The following is a 26,101-nucleotide window of genomic DNA, read 5'->3' as shown; positions in this document are numbered from 1 at the left end:
AGGATGCGAGAGCCTCCTCTTGCCACTAAACACTAACATATGGGCCTCATATTGTGCTAGAAACATCACGCTGCAACTCTAAACCTGTGAACAATGAAAGAATCTGTATATCTACTGGCCATTTAAGTTATGATTCATTAATGTGTCATCTGTTGTTTTTTTATGCATTTGGATGCAAAACAGAGATAATTTATAAAGGGTTAAAAAAACAACAACATTATCTTTTGACTGATATAAGGCTTGATGTAACACAAACATTATGCAGCAAAACAACAACTTCTCTTGCAGGGAACTGAGAGATGCTGAAGTTTTGTCAGAGTTGTGATAGGCTGACATGTCTGCAAAGTGATTATTGTATAACAGCAAACGTAGTTCTCTCTCCTCCACCAATACCAGCTCCTCATTGGTGGGAGTGGGTTCAAAAACCTTCTGCTCCCCTTTTAAATTCAGGCATTCCTGAAAGTTTCCTTCTGGAAGCCGGGTCAGGTCAACGCAGGCAAGATGGTGAGTTATATTCACTGGTGACTCTTTATCACTCTCGTTTGTGATGTTTACATTGAATCTTTTATACTTTCTTAAACCTACTTATTGAAAATGTATGTTTTTTTCTATATAACAGACAACATACACAGACAAAGGCGACAAGGTAAATAATCAGATTTTTTTAACATATTATTTTTATATGCTAATGTAGGAGAATAAATAAGAGTGTTAATATGTTTTCTATTCTAAGATGTGCTTTTATCAGGTTTATTCAACAACTGATCAGTATAATCTAAGCTTACAAGGTTTCTATTGGTGTCTTTTAGCATGAGCAGGGCAGGTTCCTCTGCTTCGATCATCTGACCTTCTGGGTTGGAAATGCAAAGCAGGTAATCTACCCCATAAACGTTCATATTTCTGTTCCATAATAATCACAGCTGACAGTATTGTCATTCTTGGCATTGGTATCAGTTCTTCTCAGTGGTCAAGCAAAAGCAGTTCTCACTAGACCACACACTGATCCCCCCCCACCCTCCTCTATGTAAAAAAAAAAAAAAAAACTGCAGAAGAAGCAGGCACCAGAAGATGGAGCAATAACACACAGATTCAAAGCTTTTTACTTGTTTGAAATAAAGTCAGCTTTTAGGCATAAAGAACATGGAATGGTTCAATGATTATTGTGTCCACCAGGCTGCATCGTTTTACTGCAACAAGCTTGGATTTGAGCCGCTGGCTTACAAAGGCTTGGAGACAGGCAGTCGTGATGTGGTGTCCCATGCAGTGAAACAAGGGAAGGTAAGAACCCTGCAGAACCTGGAGGAATATCAGAAAAAAATGATGTAAACTTAAAAACAAATGTTTGGAGAATGATTGACAGGTGATTTAGTGAGGGAATGACTGCTGGGGATTATTAAAATCAACAGCATCTTTCTTCAGACAACTTTCATAGATCTTCTTTTGCAAACCTTCAGAGGTAGCAGCTTCTTTCATGTAGTTTCTGTTTTCTCTGCGTTTTACAGATCATTTATGTCTTCTCCTCTGCTCTCAATCCTGGTAACAAAGGTAAAGTACTGATCAGCAGCAGCCACTGCATGCTTAAAGACAAATTCTGTCCTGAAGAATAATTTTTCAAGTTGGCCCAGAAATGATCAACTAAAGATGGTTTCAGTTCTCATGATGCAGACCAATATATTCCCATCTGACCAGATGCTAAACTGGAATTTTCCTGGTATTTTGAATAACAAATATGTTATTTTATCATAAAAGTGGAAAAATTTCTTATTAATAATATATTTATGAAAATCTACATTTTTTTGACTTTACAATAAGCAACAATACAAGGGAAATGTTAACCTTATATTATCATAGGGTTCCAACACTTTACTTATTTCAAATCACCAAACTCTACCAAAATGCCTGAGTTATCTTACAGCAGCTTTTAAAAAAAGGTATTTAGTTTTGTTTTTAGCGCTCGGAGCATTTAATTACCAAAAAAAATTAAGCATTGCAAACAGAAGTTGGATCTTAGCTGGAGATTCTACAGGTTTTGAAACAACAATCTTGAAACTAACTCTTGGTTTTCAGTCCTATAGGGCTATGTGGTGGATTATTTACATCTAGATTCAGATCAGACTCAACAAATAGTTGAGCCTCCTTGACTAAGTGCAGATTTGTAAGAGAGCGGTTTTCAAAACATGACATTTTGTGAAGAAACATAAAAAAGCTTTATTTAAGCTCTGCTTAACATTCTAAACTTTAAGAATCATGGATAGAGTTTAGCAAGTAGTGAATAGTTTTATTTGGAATGATTTAGACACCGTTTCTCCAAGCTATGCAACAGTTTGCGTTTTTTGTTGTTGGTATAAATAGGAAACATTTACTATGTGGAAAATATCAAAAGTGACGACATATGAACCAACAGAATAACTTAATGCTTGTTAGATTTTATTTTTTTGCCCATTTACAAAATGGGCAAAAGAAAAAGTTCGAAAGAACAATTGTATTATTCAATATATATAATATGCATTTCTAGATTATTTAAAGATGGGTAGGAAAACAAAGTCTGAATCTATGCGGCTAAATAAAGTGTGTTTTCTCAGAGATGGGGGATCATCTGGTGAAACATGGAGATGGAGTGAAAGACATAGCGTTTACAGTGGAGGATTGTGACTTCCTGGTTCAGGTAATGCAGCAACTTTTAAACCAATGTTTCCCATTAAGGTAAAGGCTTTTAATAAAATTATAAGCCTCCAATTTTATTTTCAACAGAAAGCTCGTGAGCGAGGGGCAATGACTATCAAAGAGCCCCACACCCTGGAGGACAAGCATGGGAAGGTCCGGCTGGCTGTGCTGCAGACGGTATGTCAGGGCTCTTAATTCAAACCTAATATTTTATCTATGACAGTTCCTTAAAAAAACAAAAACAAAAATAAAACAATCCTTTAATTTTTTTGCAGTATGGCGACACTACCCACACGTTTGTGGAGAGGACGGGATACAAAGGCTTGTTTCTGCCTGGTTTCCAGCCGCCTCTGTTCACAGACCCTTTACTGGCCAAACTGTTAGCGAACACTTTGCTTTGAAATATGAGAAACCTTCATCAATTAGAACTTTTTTTGCGACTGCCTGCTTCTGATATTGTTTCAGACCAAGTGGAAAACTGAATTTCATCGATCACGTTGTGGGAAACCAGCCAGACAATGAGATGGTTCCAGTTGTAGAATGGTAATTATTGGATCTCTCTTCATTTGCACTCGTGATAAATTCAAACCATTCCGCTGCAGAACTTTACATTAGAGGGAGGAGAATATGGGGAGAAATTACAAGCTGTGGGACTCTTACATAACTCTGCTTCTCTGGCAGGAGACAGAAATCAGGATGACTTTGCAGTTTTAAGAAAAGCCTTAAGTGGTTCTGCACATATGGAACTGGTTTCATCCCTATTAGTCTGAAAAAGACATACCAAGCCTGAAATGAGGCAGGGCTCTAAAGGACTGATCTCATTGGCCAATCCATGTTTTAAAGAACTTGTTTTTATCCATATCCCAGCAGAAAACAGAAATTACTCATTTGAAATCAATCAAAATGTATAAACTGAAAAACAAAATGTATAAAGTGAGAAGCTAGAAATAAACTGTTTCTGACTTGTTGTGTACTGAAGCAAGACTAAGCCTGAAGATTTATTCCCTTGGATCTCACTATCTGGTTGGTTGATGGTTCATCAGGTATCAGAAGAACCTCCTCTTTCACCGCTTCTGGTCGGTGGACGACAAACAGCTGCAGACAGAATTTAGCGCCCTACGTTCCATCGTAGTGGCCAACTATGAGGAGACTGTGAAGATGCCGATCAACGAGCCGGCAATGGGGAAGAGAAAGTCTCAGATCCAGGCATGTTTACTGAAAAAAAAAACAGAACTTAAATACATGGACTTATGACAATAAAAAAGTAGTTCTCTTACAGGAATATGTGGAGTACTATGGAGGTCCAGGGGTTCAGCACATCGCCATGAACACATCAGACATCATAACATCAGTAAGACTTTAAAACTGAGTTTTTTTAAGCCCTATTAGGCAGGAAAACCTAAACAATTAACTGATGAATCCCCTTCTGGCAGATCCGTAACCTGAAGGAGCGAGGCACTGAGTTTATGACAGTGCCAGACACTTACTACGAGCAGCTGAGGGAGAACCTGAAACACTCTAAGGTCCAGATTACTGAGAGCCTGGATGTCCTGCAGGTCAGACCTTCACCAGAACACAACTAGCTGACGTGTGTCTACATCCACTTATGTCTATCTCTCCTCTTTGATCCTATCGTTTACAGGAACTGAAGATCTTGGTGGACTATGATGACAAAGGGTATTTACTTCAGATCTTCACCAAGCCAGTTCAAGACCGTCCCACGGTTTTCCTGGAGGTCATTCAGAGACACAATCACCAGGTGAAGACAGCCCCAGATTCTTAACAGATTTTCTGTTTACCAAATACTTATCTCTTGTTGATTTTATATTCACAGGGCTTTGGTGCAGGAAACTTCAAGTCTCTTTTTGAAGCTATTGAAGCGGACCAGCGGGCTCGAGGAAATCTCACCATCCTGACACCAAATGGAAATACAGAGATCATGTGAAGCAAAACCTTTTTTTTTCTTCCTCTTTATGACTTTTAAAACTCAAGATTTATTCATTGTTAAGGTTAAAAACTGCTCAGGTTCTCATTGATTTACTGCATCCAACTTTAATAATAAAATGCACATAGCACCATGTAAGTATTTCTCAGCTTCTTTATTTCTTTTTTCCTTTACATTTAATAAAAACATTTAAATGCTATAATCCATTTTGATGTTGAGAAAATCCTACTTGGCAAATCTCCCAAAGCATTCATTAAAAAATAAAGAGTGAAGGGCTCTAAAGTGGATTCCTATTTCTACTAAATATGTACAGTACAGGCTTGACTCAAGCCAAACACCATTAAAGCTCTCGTAAATGAAAACATTCAACTATCATTTCAACTCTGAGCTTAGCAGACATTTAAATGTTCTGAGTCTAGAAATGTATATCTTTGTACATCCTCTTGAATTAAATACTTTCCATGTGCTCTCTGGTTCTTGTTTACTTTTTTCAGCAGTTTCATGATGTATTTTGAAAGATTTTATACATGGTTCGTTTTAGATAAGCTTCTCCGAGCCGGCACAGACAAATCAATGTCCGAACAGTTTTTCTTTGTTTTTCCATTGTCTAAAGAGATTTTTAAGTCATATTTCACTGTACGAACTCAAACTGTCTGCAGCTTTTATAGCAATTTTGAGTTGTAAACATGATCCAGATAGGGAGCATTGAAGGCCACAGAGGATTTCAGCTAATAAGAGATCAGTTCAGGGATCCTCTGCAGGTATCCGCTCCACACAGACAAGGAATCTTTGTTTCCTCGATGGGAAACTTGTAGTCGTAGGTGATTTCTTCATCGACGCCTATCGGCTGCCGGGAGTAAATCACTATCTTCTTCTGAGACTCCACTGTGATGACCTTTGCGTAACAGTTAGGCTGAAAGATTAAAAAAAAAAAAATCCAGCAAGAGAAATGCTTAAATTCATAGTAAAATAAAGAGGGTTTTAATGCTGATTGGTTGTGTTCAGAATGAAAGAGTCTAGGTTTGTACTCACGTTGCAGCTGTGGTTGATAAACCTGGCTAAGTTTCCACATTTTGTGGCATCAATGATGGTGTCCTGATCAACACGGAATAAATAGCTGCTTCCGATGCCCTCCTCTTCATATCTCTGCTCTCTCATGTCTGCAATGACCTACAGATAAAGAGCGTTTGTAGTGAAAGAGCAGAGTTTGTCACTCCTGCTATATTCAGTCTTCAGGAAACTACCAAGAACAACCACAGGCTGCCTTAGGAACAACTTAGAGAAACATTCCTTGGGGATTATTTTTCTAAATCCTATCTGTGGTATTTTTTTGAGAGTTGAATTTATCTCGGATAGTTTTACCTGTCTGACGAGCTGTCCCACATACTCAATCACCATCTCATCTGCTGCTATGGGCTCCAAGGCAAACAGGCCCCACTCATGGATCAGACTCCGACTGAAATAAATCTTCTTCTTTCGAAACTGATGGGAGATATGAAACGATTGAAGCTTTATTTACAGATGCCAGCTGGGTTCGATAAGATCAGATTTTGTGTGTTTGCATTATCTGATGTAACAAAGAGAAACAGACTCAAAGTAAAACATTGAAATAGAGTTTAAAGACAAATAATGATGATGTTCTCCTGAGGTTTCAAGCTGGTCTAATACAGTAATGAGGGAACTCAACACAGGAAGTTTAGTCTGAGTCTATGTCCGTCTTCTCAAAAAGCAATAACCTTCAATTTCTAAAGGATATTTAACACGACATTATAAATTAGGGGTGTGAGATGAGGCTCAAAAACGTATCCCGACGCTGGCCTTTCATTTCAGACGATATGGATTATTATTGATTAATGTTTTGTTTACCTACTTGAAATAAGGACCAGGGAGAAAAGACTGAATTTACATTAACTCTATCTTAATGTAAGCTTTAACCTGCAGCACTACTATCAACCTTGGTTAGTTTGAATATGGGAGGTTGCAAGGCTAAATCATCTCCTTTGTCTATATCCCTCAGAATACCATGTGGTTCTCAATCGGAGCTCAAAGGAATTATTGAGAATTTTATTCAACATGTTTTCTGCTGATATTGATCAGATATCTATTGCATTATATATAAATATTGATTTATTACCCAGCCCTATTTTAAATAAATAATCAAATGAACAAAACACCATAATTAAAATGAAAATGACTAAGGTAGTTGTAAGAGAAGTTGTAAAAAGATCTATGTTTAAGAAATCCTTATAAATAAAAATTTTTTTAACAATTCAAAGATGAATGCTAATTTCCACCAGTTAAAAACTTTGTTTACCTTAAGCTGGTTAAATTTAACCAGGTCACTGTCACAGCTGAATGAGGACAGCAGGCGGCGCTGTTCGGACCTGAAGTCAGATCCAGAACGAAGTGATGTGGGGTGCTGGACAGGGATACATGAGCCCTGGAAAAACACACATTTGATCAAATAAACTCTACATTAGGCTCTAAGCATTTACTATATTCCTCTCAGTACCTGAGTCCCTGTAGGGTGAAGATCAGCAGGCTTTGCACCAATGAGGTACTTTATTTTATCCTTCCTGCTAATTTTGTAGAAACCTTCACTGCGAGCAGAACCCGTGCTGTGGACAGGCTGGTTTTCTTCACTGCTCTCTGCTGGGATCTTAGTCAGTAAACAGGAGTTAAGGAGGAAGGTAACAGATTGTGACACAAATATAAAGAATGTGAACACAAGGAGCATCAAAAAATATTCCTTTTTGATACCGTATATTTTAAGCATTTGCAAAAAAAAAAAAAAAAAGAATTTAAGAAAATATTTTTCAATACTGCAGTGGATTTAAGAGGTGTTTATTATGGAAGCCCGTTTCCGCCACTCTGTAAAAAAAAAAAAAAAAAAAAAAAACTATCTCAATATAATGAGATAGTAACTCAATATAATGAGATAGTATCTCATTATAATGAGATAGTAACTCAATATAATGAGATAGTATCTCATTATAATGAGATAGTATCTCAATATAATGAGATAGTATCTCATTATAATGAGATAGTAACTCAATATAATGAGATAGTATCTCATTATAATGAGATAGTAACTCAATATAATGAGATAGTATCTCATTATAATGAGATAGTAACTCAATATAATGAGATAGTATCTCATTATAATGAGATAGTAACTCAATATAATGAGATAGTATCTCATTATAATGAGATAGTATCTCAATATAATGAGATAGTATCTCATTATAATGAGATAGTAACTCAATATAATGAGATAGTATCTCATTATAATGAGATAGTAACTCAATATAATGAGATAGTATCTCATTATAATGAGATAGTATCTCATTATATTGAGATAGTAACTCAATATAATGAGATAGTATCTCATTATATTGATATAGTTTTTTTTTGCTTTTTTTACCAATTTTTTAAGTTAAAATTGAGTATTTTTGGTCAATAGCTCCCAGGTCATGTGACCTATTGACCCCAAATCAGTGTGAAATTGTTCTACTAGTCTCTGTAAATGGGGCACACTCATTTGTTTTTCATTTTAACTCTTTTTTTATTTTTTACCAATTTTTTAAGTCAAAATTGAGTATTTTTGGTCAATAGCTCCCAGGTCATGTGACCTATTGACCCCAAATCAGTGTGAAATTGTTCTACTAGTCTCTGTAAATGGGGCACACTCATTTGTTTTTCATTTTAACTCTTTTTTTATTTTTTTACCAATTTTCTTAGTTAAAATTGAGTATTTTTGGTCAATAGCTCCCAGGTCATGTGACCTATTGACCCAAAATCAGTGTGAAATTGTTCTACTAGTCTCTGTAGATGGGGCACACTTATTTGTTTTTCATTTTAACTCTTTTTTGTTTTTTTTTACCAATTTTTTTAGTTAAAATTGAGTATTTTTGGTCAATAGCTCCCAGGTCATGTGACCTATTGACCCAAAATCAGTGTGAAATTGTTCTACTAGTCTCTGTAGATGGGGCACACTCATTTGTTTTTCATTTTAACTCTTTTTTATTTTTTTACCAATTTTTTTAGTTAAAATTGAGTATTTTTGGTCAATAGCTCCCAGGTCATGTGACCTATTGACCCAAAATCAGTGTGAAATTGTTCTACTAGTCTCTGTAGATGGGGCACACTTATTTGTTTTTCATTTTAACTCTTTTTCTATTTTTTACCACATATGGACACCCTTATGCTTGAACATGGTGTTCGTTATGGACAATCCATGACGAGCACAGAAGTCCAACAACAGAACACCACTCGAGTTCAGATCGGGGCGACCATTCCTCCCAACCATGCCCTTCCAGGTCTCACTGTCATTGCCCACGTGAGCGTTGAAGTCTCCCAGCAGAACAAGGGAGTCCCCAGGAGGGGCACCCTCCAGTTCTCCCTCTAAGGACTCCAAGAAGGGTGGGTAATCTTAACTGTTGTTCGGCCCGTTAGCACAGACAACAGTCAGAACCCGTCCCCCCACCCTTAGGCGGAGCCCTCTCGTTCACCGGGATGAACCCCAACGTACAGGCGCCGAGATGGGGGGCAACAAGTATGCCCACTCCTGCCCAGCGCCTCTCACTGTGGGCAACTCCAGAGTGGAAGTATGTCCAGCCCCTCTCAAGGAGACTGGTTCCAGAACCAGAACCATACGTCAGGTGAGACAGACTATTTCTAGCTGGAACCTCTCAGCCTCACACACTAGCTCCGGTCCCTTCCCACCAGCGAGGTGACATTCCACATCCCAAGAGCCAGCTTCTGCAGCCGAGGATCGGACCACCAGGGTCCCCTCCCCCGGCCAACACACATTGCATACGACCCTTATGGCCCCTCTCACGGGTGGTGGGCCCATGTAAGTGGGGACCCAACAATTCACACTGATTTTGGGTCAATAGGTCACATGACCTGGGAGCTATTGACCAAAAATACTCAAATTTAACTTAAAAAATTGCTAAAAAATAAAAAAAGAGTTAAAATGAAAAACAAATGAGTGTGCCCCATCTACAGAGACTAGTAGAACAATTTCACACTGATTTTGCATCAATAGGTCACATGACCTGGGAGCTATTGACCAAAAATACTCAATTTTAACTTAAAAAAATGGTAAAAAAAAAAAAAAAAACTATCTCATTATAATGAGATACTATCTCATTATATTGAGTTACTATCTCATTATATTGAGATAGTTTTTTTTTTTTTTTTACAGAGTGGCGGAAACGGGCTTCCATAGTTTATAACCCTTCATTATTTTTAGACTTTTTCTAACTTCACATCAATAAAGATTTTACATATTTGCAATAATATTTCCAGCTTTGGATCACTGGAACTAAGTAAAGAAATGTGTACAGAAAGCGAATTATGCTTAATAATTCTTAATAATATCTTAGAAAAAAATAAAACACATAAATGACTCATCCACAGGTGTGAATACATTTATTTAACAATTTTTTGGTTTTTGCTGGAGCTGAAACTGTAACGCTACGTCTATGGCTTTCAACATCTTTAGCTCATTTATTTTTTGCTAAATTGCTCAACCTCACTCAGGCTGCAAACATAGCATCCCTGAGCTTCCATTTTAAAATGTCACAGACAATGAACCAGATTTAAGTCTGGACTTTGACTCTAAAATATGATTATTCCAATATAGCTCTGGCTGCTTGATCAGGAATCTTTTTCTCCCTCCATAGTTTTACCTTCCATCCCAGTCTCAAGTCTCAACATCAGTGTGTTATACATTTATGAGAAGCAATTAGTTAAATAACTCTGTTACTATGTAATGCCATTACCCCCAAACACTGACCATTTGTATATATCTACCTAAGTAATAATTTTTTTAATCATCTAAACAATGCATTCACGATCCAGCAGAATGCACTATTTTTGCTTTTTACTTGGATTTTCACTTCATTTGGATTTAGTCTTTACATATGCATGGATATACGTACATATATATATATATATATATATATATATATATATATATATATATATATATATATATATATATATACGTAAAACTGTAACTGGAGCGTGTAACAAAAGTAATTTCCCTCTGGGATTATTAAAGTATTTCTGATTCTGATTCTGAATAGAGAATAAAAGGATATGAGGATGAGGGCTCCAGACAGTTTCACTCAGCCACCCAGCACCGTCATCCTGCTCTTGTAGCCTTTCATAGACACTCTGAAGATGTCTGGCATCCTCTTCATCCAAACCCTCCTTCCAGATATTATGAAGGATATTAAACTCCTCACATGACGAACGCCTCCTGAGAAAGTGCTGCTGAAAGGAACACGACCAGTTCACTCCTTTTAATAATCTTCGATGAAGGTGGGCCCTCTTTCTGCGCTTCAGGCTCCTCCTCAGTTTTTTCCTCCATATAACTTTGTCGTCGTTATAAAGTCCAGGCGTGTTCTCAAGTCCCTGCAAAGGTTTCATTCTCACACCTGAACTTATGCTTTCATCGTTTCCATCTGCGAAGCTGAATGAAGATTCAGAGAGACTGGATGGAGAGGACAATGGGATGGGAGAAACACTAAGAGGGCTGTCATGCAGCAGAGGTAGAGGAGGGAGCGTTTCTGTTTTCCTCTTATGGACTACATCTCTTCGAGGTAAGAAAATGTCTCTTCCCGGCGTTTTAGGGGGGGTGATATACGGATTGCTTGAAAGTGGTAGAACATCTGGGGGACTGCACAGAGGGGAAAACACTGTGTTTCCTTCAAACGTTTCTGCTATGTGACCAGCCGTTGCTGGAATGGAGCTGTGAAGATTCCATACGCCGCTTTCCTCCCTCCCTGGAGTTTTGGGTTTCTCCTCGTACAGGTAGGAGGTGGGTAGGAAATCAGAGGTAGCCACAAAAACATTGCTACTTGCAGGGGAGAGGGAAATGATTTCATGGGCTTCGTCTGAGTCTATATTCACCAGTCCAGCAACAATCCCCTTCCCTGGTGTGGGTGGTCTCTCCTCCTCATCCAGAGCTGGAGATGCTGGTTTGCTTTTTATCAGATTGTCAGGGTCACTGTCCACCAAGCTGCCAGTGGGGGTGAGAGGCCTCAGGTTGTCTAGGATCTCCAGACACTCTGTGCTCCATCCAGGACCAGACTCCACTGGTTAATAAAACATAAAAAAATGTACTTATTCATTTTAATAGTTATTATGGAGAAATTACTAAACTTTTGATAAAAAAATTGACCTGAAATCACAAAGAAAGAATTACCTTCTAGTCCTAAAGATGAAATGAGCTCTATGTCTGGAGGTTCTTGGTGCTGAAGATCCACACCACTGCTGTCTTTGAGGCAGCCTGTATAGTTCTCCTCTTCTTCATCCGCATGGAAGGACTCTAAAGCCTCCTCCAAGTCTAGATCCAGCTTAGCTCCAGGAGTTAGAGGAGCAGTGGGGGTCCCACTAAGCTCTGGCTCCAGTGAGTCTTCATCAGACGATATCACTATGCATTCTTCCCTGCTGTTATCCTCCTCCTCCATGTCCTCATGTTCAGAGCTGAGGTCAGAAGACGAGTCATCAAACCTCTCTGAAGAAAACGAGTCAGAGGAGTCCGATGAGTAATCACTTTCTTCTGAGGTGCTGCTCACTGGTAATCTGTCTGCAGGGAAATAAAGATAAAGTATTATCTATCGACTAGTTATTCTGACATTTTCTGCGATGCAGCCCTTAAACATACCACTTTTTAGGCACCGATCTTCATCTCTAGCTAGACAGACAGCAGGATCCTCTTCAGACCTTTCCAGTTCTGACGTCTTTTCTTTACATCCCTGGTCAACATCCTCTTCATCATCTCTGTCAGACTAATGAAAGCATCCCCTTTAATGCCTCCTCACAAAATTAAAACTTGACAGTTCATGATACAAACATTGATAAACATTCATTTCTATTGTAGATAGATTCTAACACAAGATGCACCTGTTAGGAATCCAGTTTGTGTGGGTTGTGTTTTTGTGTGTTTTCCCTCCACCACCAGGTGGCGCTCTTTCACACAAATGTGGATGGTTGCCTCCTTACCTGAGGACTCTTAAACTGCTGACTGCCACTACCTCGACGCCAGAGTGTTTGCCAGTTTTGGGTACTCTTGCCAAGCTGAGTTTTGCTGAGTCAAACTGAGTTTTTGTCAACCTGAGTCTTAATCCTGTTGTTTTTGTCTCTGCCTCTCAGCAGGAAGTCATCCTGCAAAGTGGATGTTTTGGCCCTTCTCCCCCTGAAAGGATCATCTAAGCTTCAAACTGAGCTGGGAATTCAAACTGGAGGTTTGGATCTACTTTTCCCCAAAGGATTGTTTGAGCTTCACACTGAGCAGGGGATTCATCTCCACAAGATCCGTTCAAGTACCGAAGGAAATCTAAGTGGTAGTCAACTCCTACGTTCCTCAAGGAAACAACTTAACCTGGGTAAACCCTGTCCACCCTCCAACTAGCAAACCAATTTCTGGAACAACCTGCACCGACTGGATTCAAAGAAAGACAGCTTTTCTGGAAACTTAAGTCCTGTTGCCTTTACTCCCTTTTGAAAATCGAAGCTCAAATTTCCCACTGAGCCCAAACTAACTACAGAAACTTCCCCTTCTTTTTTCAGTCCTGGTTCGCCAGTGTTCAGAGCAGCACTGGACCCATCTCTACCAGTTCTCAATAAGCCTGTTAAACCTTCCCCTGGCATCTCTGATTGGTTTTCTGCATGTTGGTCAGATCTTTGAATAAAATCATGACAGCACCAATCAAAGTTTTGAATTTGGATTCTGATCAGTTTTTTGATTAATTCAATTTGATTTCCCTTTATGAGGGATAATCTAAGGGGACATGATTCAGTTTTTTTGGGGGTTTTTTTGCCTTCTTACAGAGACAGTTCATTTGTACAGATGAGTGAATTCCATATTTTCTGAGAGTTCAACCTCTATCTGGGACCTGTTTTGGATTTTGTTACTATTTTCTGATCAATTAACTCGCTACCATTAATAGAGTTTACTAATCTATTGATTTCGCAACCCTTAACCCACCAGCATCACCGATTGGCTGTTTCCTCCCATCAATGTCTCAGTGCAACTCCAGTTATAATAAATGAATGTTATTGTGCTGCAATAACAAGTTTACAAGCATTTACCATAATCTGAGGATCCTCCGCAGGCTTGATAACATCTATTTGCTCTGATGTCTGGTTGCTATCATGATGTGTTTTGTCTTCTTCACCTTCATCATCACTGTCCAGCTCTAAGGGTCTAGCGTGTCTTCGTTTGGCTCCCTCAGCTGCAGATTTCTCAATGTTATCCTCCTGCTGCAACTTTAAAGCTGAATGGAAGATTTGGAAGCATTTCTGTTAAAGGATTTTTTTAAGGTCTGCTATAAAATATTAAAATATAAAAACTAAACCTTACCACAGCTTTCATGAGCGGAATTTGACTTGTTTTCTATTTCTTCTGATCGTTTTCGTTTTACCTGTAGGGAAAGAGTGTTTTAGAATCAATAATTCAATCACTGTGCAGACGGAAACCTGTGTGTTGAATATTAGAGGCATATTTTACTCTGAACGATGGCAGAGCAGGCTTTTTCCCCCTCTCGCTAATACCGCTGTGAAGATTTGTTTGTGTTTTCCTTCCATCAACAGCTGGAGCTCCACTTTTCAATGGAGAAACTTGCATCTTGAACAAGGAAATAAACAACCTTCACGTTGCAAAAATATGCTTTGATGAAACAAAATAAAAAGAACTTGAAAACAACAAACTAACCTTTTTCTTTTCTTGGCAGTCCCACCAGTCCTCAAACGCCTTAAAAGCCACTCCTTCAATCGCTCTTCGCATGATGTCTTTCCGAATGACAGATTTCAACTCCTCCATAAGAATTTCTAAAACCTTTTCCACGGTTACCTTATAGCACTTTTCCTGAACAGGAGTGAAGTTTGGTGGCGGCACAAAGGGATTAAAGGAGGGAAAAGGCGGGACGAGCCAGGGCGGGCGAGGGAATGGGAAAGATGCACTGCCATGCCGTGGAGGTTCCCCTCTGAGTAAAGGTGGTACAGCTACAGGGTATATGGGTAAAGGAGGAGGAACAGGTCGTGACCCAGGTAAAGGTGGAGGAGGTACCGAGAAAGTTGGTGGGGGAGGAAGGGAGGGAGGAGGTGGGATAGGGGGAGGTGGGATGGGGATACCCCGAGGTGGGATCCAGCCTGGAGGAGGGATGGGGATGGTGCCATTCGGCAGGCGGGGAGGGACAGGAGGAATAGGTGGAAGGAAAGGGGGGGTCGGAAAAGAGGCTTGTGGAGGATGAGAACATCTGACTGGATCTGGAGGAGGAGCTATGGGAATGTTGGTGTACATGGCAGAGGTAGATGGAGATTTAAGAAGTGATGATCTGTCTTCTACAAGTGGCAGAGGTCGACACCTGGTTATATTTGAGTCCACGGCATAATGTTCCTAAAATAAAACATGCAATGTAAACATTCTAAACTTTATTTTATCAATTTTGTAGCAGACTAACATTGTGACATAATAGCAAAGAAAAAGTAATATCTGCTCTACATCTGCATTCAGTCCCATTTACTGAGACATCTCTAAAAAAGCCAATGCAATAATCTGTGTTCAGCAGAAATGGCTTCCAGCTCTGACTAAAAAGAACATTAGAGAACAAACAGCATCATAAACAGGTTTGATTAAACCACCGAACAGATAAAACATGTCAGGGAAAAGTTGGAGGGAAGTTTCTGATTACAAAATATTGAAAACCTCGGAGATAGAGGGCTCTGTTTAATCAATTATCTTAAAATGAATATGGGAACAGGTATGGCATGTTGTAACTGTGGAGGCGCTGCACAAATCCATAAATATGGCCTTTATGGAAGAGGGTAAAACAAATAATAATTAAAAAAAATAGAACATCTGAAGTCCCTCTTTAATTTTTCCAAAAGACTAATTATGTTTGACAAACCTCCTGGGAAAGTCAGCTGCAGGCTCTACATGAGCCTGATTAATAAACCTGCTATCAAAACAAACTCTCATGAGGCCATGGCAAACATGTGGGAGGTGCTGCAGTGATTAGATCCATACTTCCTGAGCCCCATCCACACTACAAAACATGGTGCTGACAGCATCATGCTGTGGGAATTATTTTCTCTAGCACTGGTCAATGGAAGGAAATGTTGCAGGGTGTTTGCCTATTAAACAGAACAGGTCATAAAAATAGAACCAGAAAGCCAACATTATGGCCTAGAATCCTGTAAAAAAAAAATTCAATAAATGAAAGGCAAAGTTTAAAGCGATAGATTTCTTTAAGCTCTTTAAGGAAAGACAAAAAGAGTAAACTAAACTATGGTTTCTAGAAGCATTAGAGTGATAAACAGGCTCCAAAAGACTTGCATTGCAAAAATCATCTAAAAATGTGAAAAAATATCTTAAATTAAGTGTATTTACCATTAATTTGAGTAGGTAAATAAGATAATTTGCCAATTGAAGGAGTATTTTTAGTCTTAAAATAAGATAATTAAATAATATGCACCTGAAATAAGACAATGTAATCGTTTTTTCTTATTTTCAATGTAAATTGTCTTGTTCCATTTGCAAAGTGTCTCAATTACCTCCTCAATTCAAGAAAAAATGCACTTACTGCAAGAAAAAAATGACTTATTTAGATTTCAATTTTTTGTAGTGTGAGAAGTCACATAAACACAGTGAAATTTTTTATTTTTTTTTTTTACTATTTTCAGGGGCCCTTAATGCAAATGCATGGAAGACTTTTAGGATTTTAATTTAAAAACAAAATACAAATAAACATAAGTATATTTGTCTTTTCTTCCAGCTAACCATTATGGACTAGTTAGTGTTGGTTTTATGCATATTTATCCCACTGAAACAATTTGGCACATCTGGTAATCTGATATTTGTGATTTGGTGTGTTCTCCATTTTTTTTTTTCTTTTTAAAAATTTAGATTCATGTCCAACAGGAATTAAATGAATTAAAATGTCATGTTATCCTATTTAAGAATACTGCATCAAAATAGATGGTTTTGACTCATGTGGTATTGTTTTCTTTTTAAGTCTAACTACACATAAAATCTAACAACATATATAACTGTTTGGGAGTTGTGAATTGTGAACCAGATCAAAGAGAATAAAAATATTTGAAGGACGTCATATTGACAACGCTAAAGCAAGAAATTACAAAATCTACCTTTGAGGAAGAAATCCACTGCGTTATGTTGACATCTTCCTCATGTGTTTGATGCACTCTGCTTTCTGAATGTTCCAGCTCAGAGGATGTGGGAGACTGGGAGTTTGCTTTAAGAAACAAAACAGCTTGATTAGTTTCATCCTCCTCGTTTTCGGGGAGCGATGAACTGAAATCCTTTGGACGGCGATGGCCGCTGGTAAAGGATTCACTAGGTGATGGGGAGCAAGAAGGGGAATCATCTGAGAGAGGAACCTTAGGAGTGTATTGAGGTGAAGAAGGGCTGTCTGGAGAGTCTCCTTCAGGCTTTTGAGTTTTGCATTTAAAATATAAACTTTCAGAAATCTGACTGTTTATCAGCAGATGTTCAATGCGCGAGTCCAAACTCCCCACCTCTGGGTGACCCTCATTGCTGACGTGTCGACCATCAGCTGTGAAACTATTGCTGTGGACGTCGACAGGGTCACGGGTGTGAGGTGAAGTCACAGAAGAAGAGCTACCCATGTCTGCAGACTCCTGAAAGGAGGAAACGGGACTACAGGAAGGCTCCTTGTAGGCAGAGTATCTGGTGTTGTGGCTCCACATTGTGAGCTGCTGGTTACTGATTTGTTGCTGATTTAAAGTTGGATTCAGAAGGGGGAGGTGGTTAGACTTTAAAATGAAACTGACATTTGAAGCTGGGTTAGATACCCTCTGATGCTTCGCCTGTTTTTGACGACAGAGCGCTCGTCTTAAATGTTTGTGAAGGCTGAAGCTAGATGGCTCCCCCTGGAGGACAGGCGTCGCCTGAAGGCTGGAGTAGCAGGAGTCCTGGGAGAGAGGAGTCGCAGAAAAGGAGGGAGTCCGGGGGGTTCCCTGAGATTGTGGTGTTAGGCCAAAGCTGCAAGGAGTGTCTTGCCAAATGCTGGAGTAGGCTGTGTCCAAGGAGAGGGGTGTAGCGATGCTGGTAGGACTGGAGGCAGCTCCTAACTGTTGAGCAGCAGCGCTGGGCTGAGTGAAAAACAACAACATGAAAAGAAAAGATTTTTCACTATCTGATCTGAAATTTCAGGATCAGTGTTGAAAGGATGCTTTAATGTTTACCACCAGGGTGTCGACTAAGCTTTGAAGAACGCGCTCACTGCTCCCCAATGGTAACGTCCAGGGAGTATACAGGCCGTTAAGCAACAGCTGAAGATATTTCGTTCTTTTCTGACCTGAGAAGATTCATCTGAGAATTAGTCACTTAATCAAAAACAAATGTGGCGACTGAAAACTGATTAAAAAAAAAAAAATCCAATTTTACCTTTGGGATCTATTTCCACATGTATAATATTTCCCATCACGGATGTTTGATGAAGGTGCTCCATTGCGTTCTTTGCTGCTCTCACCGAGTCAAAGATGACCTTCGCAACTCCCAGGTGTTTCTTGTTGTTTGGATTGTAAAATATTTCCACTTCTTCCACTTTACCATATTTCTGGCACATATTGGTGAGAAATGTTTCTCTCACATTATCATTTAACCTGCAAAATGTCAATTCCTTGGGAGGGACAGGCCCGATATACCACTCATCAATCTGGAAAGAAACACATTTAATTATTATTTTTTTATTTGCACCACTGTAAAGTTATACCTTTAATAACTGTTTAATTTGTCTATGATTAAAAAATATATATTTATTGATCTGTAACAAAAAGTTTAAGGAAGTTAATTTCAAAAAAGTCATTAATTGTAAGCTATAATTTGCAAAGCCCATAGACGGACATTGAAGGAGGAAAAAAGAAAGAAACCTTTATTTGAAAACCAGATATTTACAAGAGCACCTTGCGTTAAAACTCAGTCTAACAAGTGTTGTTTTGAAACAATATAAATGTAACTTCTGGCGAATAGCGCAGCAATGTCCCAATATGACAGGAAGGAATTTACACTTCAATAATGCAGTTAGTTAGACAGTGTGTTGGAGAAATGTACTGGTGTGTTTTATTAGAAAGGTCAGTGTATACTTATTCAGTTATTCAGAATTTTTTTTCCATTTGAAACCAAAAATGAAAAAGTTTTATTTATTTATTTACTTATCTTGATCCTATACTAAGAATTAGAGACTTACTTGTGATTTGGGAGGTAATGACTTGGTGCCTCCTCTAGGGGGCGTAAGTAATTATCTAGTACCCACAACAGTTATTATTTATCTATTTATTAATTTTTTGCTTATGTCCTGATAGGGGCTGATAAATATAAAATTAGGATAAACATATGCTTAAATCTTTCTATTAAAAGACCAAAATCCTTTAATTGTTTGCAGAAAACTGCTGATAAACATCCATGTTTGTCATTTCAACTAACTGATTTGCTCCTGACTGCAAGTTTGATGGTGATCATAAAAAGTACCTTGAATTTAGGAAGCAGTAGATCAGTTATGTTGTGTTTACTCCACAGACGGCAGACTCTGGGATCTCTGACGGTCTCCACAGGAAAAAGACCTAAATCCTCAACCTTACAAAGAAAACACGTTGTAATTACAATGGAGGATAAAAAAAAAAGATTTTCACATTTTAATCAGAAATTTAACAGCTAAGGAGGAGGGTAGGAGTATTAATAGGATATCATTACTCACGGGGATGTTGAAATGTTGTCCATCAAAGCGGCAGACTTTGTATAATCCTTTAGTAATTGCAGGGTCTATGATCAATTTGCAACTTTTCCAGTCCAGAGGAGGTGTATCTGTCTCTAAATCTTGGTTTTCGCTTTCCATTACATTAAACAAAACCTGTAAAAACGTCCAAATCAATCCCATATGGTGTCATTTTGTACCACGGTCAATGGAAGCTAGCAGAAATGAGTCCTCCAGCTGAGGTTAACACACCCCAACAGGTGATGGAGAGCATCACCTGTGTCCTTATCCGAAATATAAAGATACCTACCTAAATACCCGAACCAGTGTCTAATCGAACACTTCTTGTCTCGCTTACTTTCACCGAAGTTCTCCCTTTTGATCGGTCAACATTGTTGCAAAGCTGTTGAGTTTCCTGCGTGTTTTCTTTTATTTATTTTTTTACAGGTCGTCGCTCTGGTAGGATCATGTATTCATCCGCCAGGAGGCAGGGACGAATCTAATGTAGATCCTCAGGCTGGGCGGAAGAACACCATGAGGTAACTGTAAATACAATTGGAGAAAAAAAAAAAGAAAAAAAAAAAAAATATATATATATATATATATACTTGTGTGTACAAAATGCCAAAATAAAATATGTCTAAGTCTAAGTCTGTCTCTAAGTCTATGTCACTTTTACAATATCTTAAGACCTCTGTCATAATCACTGACAGAGTTCAACTTTTACTATGGCCAATCAGATGGGCAAAGTCAATACAGGCACACAATATTTGATCGTTTACATTGAGTATGCACATTTTGTTAATTAGATTCAACCATGTTAAGTCTGATTACCTACTTAAAATCAAGAGAACTTACCTTTATTGGCATGATAGTTTTTAAACAAATTTACCGAAGCAAAAGTACACACAAACAAATACTATATTTTTTTCCAAATTCAAATTGAATCTCATGAAATTAAAATAGTAATCCTGTAATATATAGAGTCATCACAATATAGCAATATTTGTAATGTAAGAAAGGTTTATATATATATATACCATTTAGACCTTATGAGCCTGTCTTTTTGTGTGACAACCTGTACATATCCGGCCTCTAGTTTAACACTCTGGCTCTCTTCACCCAGAATCTTTTGTATCTGTTACTCTGAGAGGATGGTAATAAATGGAGGGATTACATTAGTACATTTGGGGAAAAACAAATTTCTTATATTCATGTCATTTGGACAGGAAATAAGGAAATTCAATTAAATGAATTATAGTTATATAGCGCCATTTCACAACACATGTCATCTCAAGGCACTTTACAGTTCACCAGATCATACAGTCAAATTGATTCAAAGTTTTCTATTTAAGGAAAACCAGTTGATTGCATCGACTCATTGACTCGAAGGCAGTCCCTCACCCTAAGCATGCTTGTAGCGACAGTGGAGAGGAAAAACTCCCTTTTAACAGGAAGAAACCTCCAGCAGAACCAGGCTCAGGGTGAGCGGCCATCTAACTAAAAGATCTGCCTCCTATTCTACTTTTAGAAATTCTAGGAACCACTAGTAAACCTGAAGATTGAGAGCGAAGTGCTCTGTTAGGAACATAAGGAACAATCAGATCTCTGATATAAGATGGAGCTTGGCCATTTAAGGCTTTATATGTGAGAAGGAGGATTTTAAATTCTATTCTTGATTTAGCAGAAAGCCAATGAAGAGCAGATAGGATAGGAGAGAGATATGATCTCTCTTTTTGATTTTCATCAGAACTCTGGCTGCAGCATTTTGGATCAGCTGAAGGCTTTTAACTACAGTTTGTGGACTTCCTGATAGTAAAGAATTAAAATAGTCCAGCCTTGAGATAACAAATGCATGAACTAGTTTCTCCACATCACCCCTGGACAGGATATTTCTAATTTTTGCAATGTTCCTCAGATGAAAGAAGGAAATTCTAGAAACCTCTTTGATATGGGATTTAAATGACAAGTCCTGATCAAAAATAACACCAAGATTTTTTACTTTATTATCTGAATTCAGTTTAATCCCATTCAATTGAAGTGACCGAGTAATCAGCTTCTTTTTCAAAGACTCTGGTCCAAAGACTATAACTTCTGTTTTGTCTGCATTCAGGAGCAGAAAGTTAAGCGTAATCTAGGTTTTTATGTCTTCAAGACATGCTTGTAATTTGTAGATAGATATAGCTGAGTATCATCAGCATAACAGTCCAAATAGGTTTCATTTTCTACCTACCATTTGTGACAGAACCTACAGATTCTTTCTGATCATTTTAACCATTGATTTCTAAATTAACCAACTTTAACGGTAAATTGATGATCAGATAGTCTATATTTGGTGAGTATCTGCCTTTTTTTTTTTTTCTTCCCACTTTTATTTATGCTTTAACATGTGGCACAATGTACAGATGGAGCAACAGTTATACAGTTAATAATGTACCTTTAGCATACAAACATAATTGGGCTAGAACAAACCCAAATAAACCCACATACAAACACACACTCAATACAAAAAAAAAAAAAAAAAAAAAAAAGAATAGATAAAGAAATAAGCAAATGATCAAGTCAAGGCAAGCACAACGAGATACCGGGGACAGATATATATATAAAAAAATAAATAAAATAAATAGGTAGAAGTAGAAAGGTCCACAGTATTAAAATTATATAAATGTTTTCCCTCAGTCCGTACATACTAAAAAAAAAAAAAAAAAAAAGAAAAGAAAAACTTCTCAGGTGCCAGGGGACCCTGCTCTTAATAAATCAGACAGACTTAACTCAAAGAAGAAGACAAAAGAAAAAATAGATAAGAATAATAAACATCAGCTACATACATGCAACTTTATCAGTCTGGAATATTAGGGAAATCAATCTTCCTAAGGGCTTTTAACAAGGGACTCCACAAACCCAAAAATCTTGCGGAAGAGCCTCTTAAGGTAAGACGGATCTTCTCACGTTTAATAAAATACAATGTGTCTCGAAGCCAGTGGATGTATGATGGGGGTTCAGGCAACTTCCATTTCATTATAATCACTCTCCGAGCCAGATAGGTCAGGAAAGTCAAGGAGGACCTCTGAAGAGAGGACAAGATGGGCTGTGGAGGTGCAACCCCAAACAACGCAATCAAGGGACAAAGCTCAAATTTTACGCCAAAAACGTACGATAGAACAACAAAAACTTTAGACCAATAACTAGAAAGCTGAGGACAGAGCCAGATGGTGTGGATCAAATTGGCTGGAGAATGTTGGCATCTATCACAGGCTGGAGTAACGCTGGGGTAGAACTTGGCTAGACGTGCTTTAGTATAATAAGTGCGATACACAAGTTTGCACTGAATTAGATTACGTCTGGCACAAATAGAGGACCTGTGCACCAATGACAAGATAAGTGTCCAGAGATCCTCTGAAATTTCCCGTCCAAGATCTTCCTCCCAAAGTGATCTAAGGGAGTTCAGGGTGTGTGGACGCAAAAGCGTAATTTGATTGTAAATAAGAGAAACGGCCCCCTTCAGTTTGACAATAGGTTTCAGAAAAGTGTCTAAAGGTGAATCCCCAGGAAGGTTCGGAAAATTTGAATAAGTAGAGCGGACAAAACTGCGCACTTGTAAATATCTAAAAAACTGACATCGCGGGATATCAAATTTCTCGGAGATTTGTTGGAATGAGGCGAAAGTATTATCAATGTACAGATCGTAAAAGGTTGAAATTCCTTTTCTCCGCCATGACAAGAAAGTATCATCTGCGAGGGACGGCGAGAAGGTATGATTCAGGGCTATAGGGGCATAGACAGAAAGAGATTGCAGACCAAAATGCCGCCTAAATTGCCTCCACAGTCTTAAGGATGCGTCAACTATTTTATTAGAGGTATAAGGATTAGTTGAAGATTGCAATGGTGAATGTAGTAAGGCTGCCAAGGACACAGGTTTTACAGAATTTGCCTCTATATTAAGCCAAGCCGGAGATGAAGGGCTATCTGACCGGAGCCAGTATCTAAAAAGTCTAATGTTTGAAGCCCAATAGTAATATCTAAAGTTTGGCAAGGCCATCCCCCCAAGCTTTTTAGGTCTTTGTAAGAGTTCAGTGCGTATACGAGAGGCCTTCCCATTCCAAAGAAATGTAATAATTATACTATTGAGTTTATTGAAAAAGGACCGTGAAAGAAAAATAGGTATGCACTGAAATAGGTGGGAAAAACGTGGGAGGATGTTCATTTTGATTGAATTAACCCGAGCAACCAAAGAGAGGCCAAGCATTGACCAACGATCAAAATCTTCCTTAACACGCAATAATAAGGGGGAAAAGTTAGCTTTAAAGAGATCCTTATATTTAGATGTAATCTGGATTCCTAAATAGGTAAAACTCTGATCTATTACCTTAAAAGGTAATGTACGCAGTGGGTAGTTCTTAGCCAAAACCTTAATTGGGAATAATTCGCTTTTGCTGAGATTTAATTTATAGCCCAAATTTGACAAGTGTGGCAAGTATAGCAGGAATAGATGTACTCAAATTTGAAATATACAGGAGAAGATCATCAGCATATAAAGAGACCTTTGTTCCAATACCATTCCTCTTAATACCTATGATACTTGCATTACATCTAAGCGCAATTGCAAGGGGTTCTTTTGCCAAAGCAAATAGTAAGGGACTCAGCGGGCAGCCCTGGCGCGTAGAGCGATTGAGGCGAAAGTAGTCAGACTGACTATTATTTGTCCTAATTGATGCATGAGGGTCAGAATAAAGTAATTTAATCCAAGACAGAAACTTTCTTCCGAAACCAAATTTCTCAATCGAGTAGAATAAATATGGCCACTCAACTCTGTCAAAGGCCTTTTCGGCATCCATAGATATCACAACTTCTGCGGTACTAAGAGTATCTGCCTTTTAAAGGGACATTTAAAGACTGTTACTAATATGCCAATTAAAGTTATATTTAGTTGATTTATTGATTTGGTTTCCAGTTTCCACTGATGATAATGTTTGTCATTATTTTGGTTGTTTTCTTATTTGGATATAACGTTAATTTGAAAGACAGATCCTACTTGCTGAATTGTGGTAAATCTAAAAGTTCTCTTTTTTATTTGGATAAGGAATGGAAATTGCCCCAGTTCTGCTATAGGTGTTGGGACAGTTTCTGTGAACTCTGGACATATTCTTACAGAACTCCAGGTAAACCTTTTCAACTGGGTTTGAGTTCCATTAATTAAGCAAAAATCTTGCTTCTTTTGTAATTAAGATTTCTTGACTGACAAATGAGTCTTTTTTTTTAACCTAAACCAGTTTGCTGCGTGATATTTATAACTCTCTTTGTTGTGTTAAATGAACCCAAAGCTGGACCTGTCCAAATCTGACCCAGGAATAGGTTCATCATAAATTGGATGGTTTTATTAACCCATGGGTGGCTACTCCTCTACATTTTATGACTATGTTTCTTTCAATGTTCCAGCACAATCTCATTTACTTTGTAATCATTTGAAGAAATAACTTGTGTGCCAACAGCATGGGTGTAGTGAGCTTTTCATAACTACTGCTGCAAACAAGAAAGGCATCAGGATCAAGCAACTCTGTCCACTAAACCAAAATAAATGCATTTCTGGCAAACAAAAATAAACCTTTAACAAACAGTTAAATCAAGAATTTCTGCTTTCATCAGCAGTGACTTAGAGAGTTTTTGTAATGCATGCTCATGGCAGAGCAAAAACTTACTTTAACCACCATGTCAACACATTTCCTGTGTGGTTTATCATATCTTGACCCAATTTTAGCACAAGCTACTCTCTGCAGTGTTTCATTTTGCTGAAATGCATTTGAGAATGTCGTGCAATTTTAAAACAGATTGTAAGCAGACATTTTTGTTTCAAAGGATGCTAGAAAAACACAGAAACAAAACTGGAAATGTTTGATTTAATGGACATACCTTTAAGCTGTGCTTAAAGTATACAGTTGATTCCTTAAATGAGGACAAGAAAGAACCACAAAAAAAAAAAACTGATTCTAAACTTTGCTTCTTCTTTTTTTCTAAAGAGTGTTATGGAAAAATGCATTATGATTTGATCATGACTTATGTGTTGTTTTTATGTTCAGAAATAACCTTAAAAATAGACATATGGTGAGTCACAGTTCTTTTCCTGCCAGTTGTTGTTGACAAAAAAGATTTTTCTTTTAAATTAGATCTGATCAAGAACATTTAAATGCTCACAATTATAAGCAGGACAGATTTGGGGGAAACTGTAAGCAAACATCCAAACTGATAATATAACAATGCAATAACAGCACAATCTTGATATCAACAGAAAAAGTGTAACAATATATATCAACAGTGGTGTCACCTTTAAAATTCAAAGTGCAACAATATACTTTGTAACGACAGTATCTCATGCAGCTTTGTTACAGCGTGACAGCAGGACAAAAGAGCAAGAGCTACATTCTGGAAACAACAACTACCTGCAACATTTAAAAAAGGGAAAACAAAGGTGTAACCATGCTCAAGCTTGTAAACTACCCCACACTATGTACAAAACAGACAAACTGGCAAATAACACTTTCAATACTTTTATGTCATGAAAAAGTTGTTCAAAACTAAGTCCTTGGTTTTACAGTAGATTTGGTTAAAGAAAAGAAAAAAGCAACAGTATGAAACTGAGAAACTGAAGGTTAACTGCTTTATACCTCAATCTTGATTTCTTTTTTTAAATCATGTGATTAACTGTGAAAAATGTACAAGTAGGGTTGTGCTCTGTTTATGAAGA

At 37.9% G+C, this 26,101-nt stretch overlaps 2 protein-coding genes across 2 annotated transcripts; one reads left to right on the top strand and one right to left on the bottom strand.

Annotated features, from left to right (window-relative positions):
- The first annotated feature begins 373 nt into the window (after positions 1–373).
- On the top strand, positions 374–5,082 carry hpdb (4-hydroxyphenylpyruvate dioxygenase b). The gene is made up of 14 exons (XM_038287268.1): positions 374–504; positions 620–646; positions 810–872; positions 1,174–1,278; positions 1,503–1,545; positions 2,583–2,665; positions 2,752–2,841; positions 2,940–3,043; positions 3,130–3,207; positions 3,708–3,870; positions 3,944–4,015; positions 4,098–4,220; positions 4,307–4,423; positions 4,499–5,082. Exons 1-14 carry the CDS (start codon positions 502–504, stop codon positions 4,607–4,609), a joined length of 1,182 nt encoding a protein of 393 aa, XP_038143196.1. The 5' UTR covers positions 374–501; the 3' UTR covers positions 4,610–5,082.
- On the bottom strand, positions 4,450–19,566 carry LOC119784954 (histone-lysine N-methyltransferase SETD1B-A-like). The gene is made up of 16 exons (XM_038287274.1): positions 19,366–19,566; positions 19,140–19,244; positions 18,057–18,327; positions 17,855–17,967; positions 16,775–17,761; positions 14,340–15,023; positions 14,136–14,252; positions 13,989–14,049; positions 13,804–13,902; positions 11,829–12,212; positions 10,739–11,718; positions 7,122–7,268; positions 6,924–7,049; positions 5,972–6,091; positions 5,642–5,779; positions 4,450–5,522 (listed from the first exon to the last, which is right to left on the bottom strand). Exons 1-16 carry the CDS (start codon positions 19,543–19,545, stop codon positions 5,349–5,351), a joined length of 4,686 nt encoding a protein of 1,561 aa, XP_038143202.1. The 5' UTR covers positions 19,546–19,566; the 3' UTR covers positions 4,450–5,348.
- Between the last annotated feature and the right edge of the window lie 6,535 nt (positions 19,567–26,101).

Source organism: Cyprinodon tularosa, unplaced genomic scaffold, assembly GCF_016077235.1.
Source record: "Cyprinodon tularosa strain WSP-4 unplaced genomic scaffold, ASM1607723v1 ctg238, whole genome shotgun sequence".
Lineage (NCBI taxonomy): Eukaryota > Metazoa > Chordata > Actinopteri > Cyprinodontiformes > Cyprinodontidae > Cyprinodon > Cyprinodon tularosa.
This window is presented reverse-complemented; position numbering and strand designations above follow the sequence as displayed.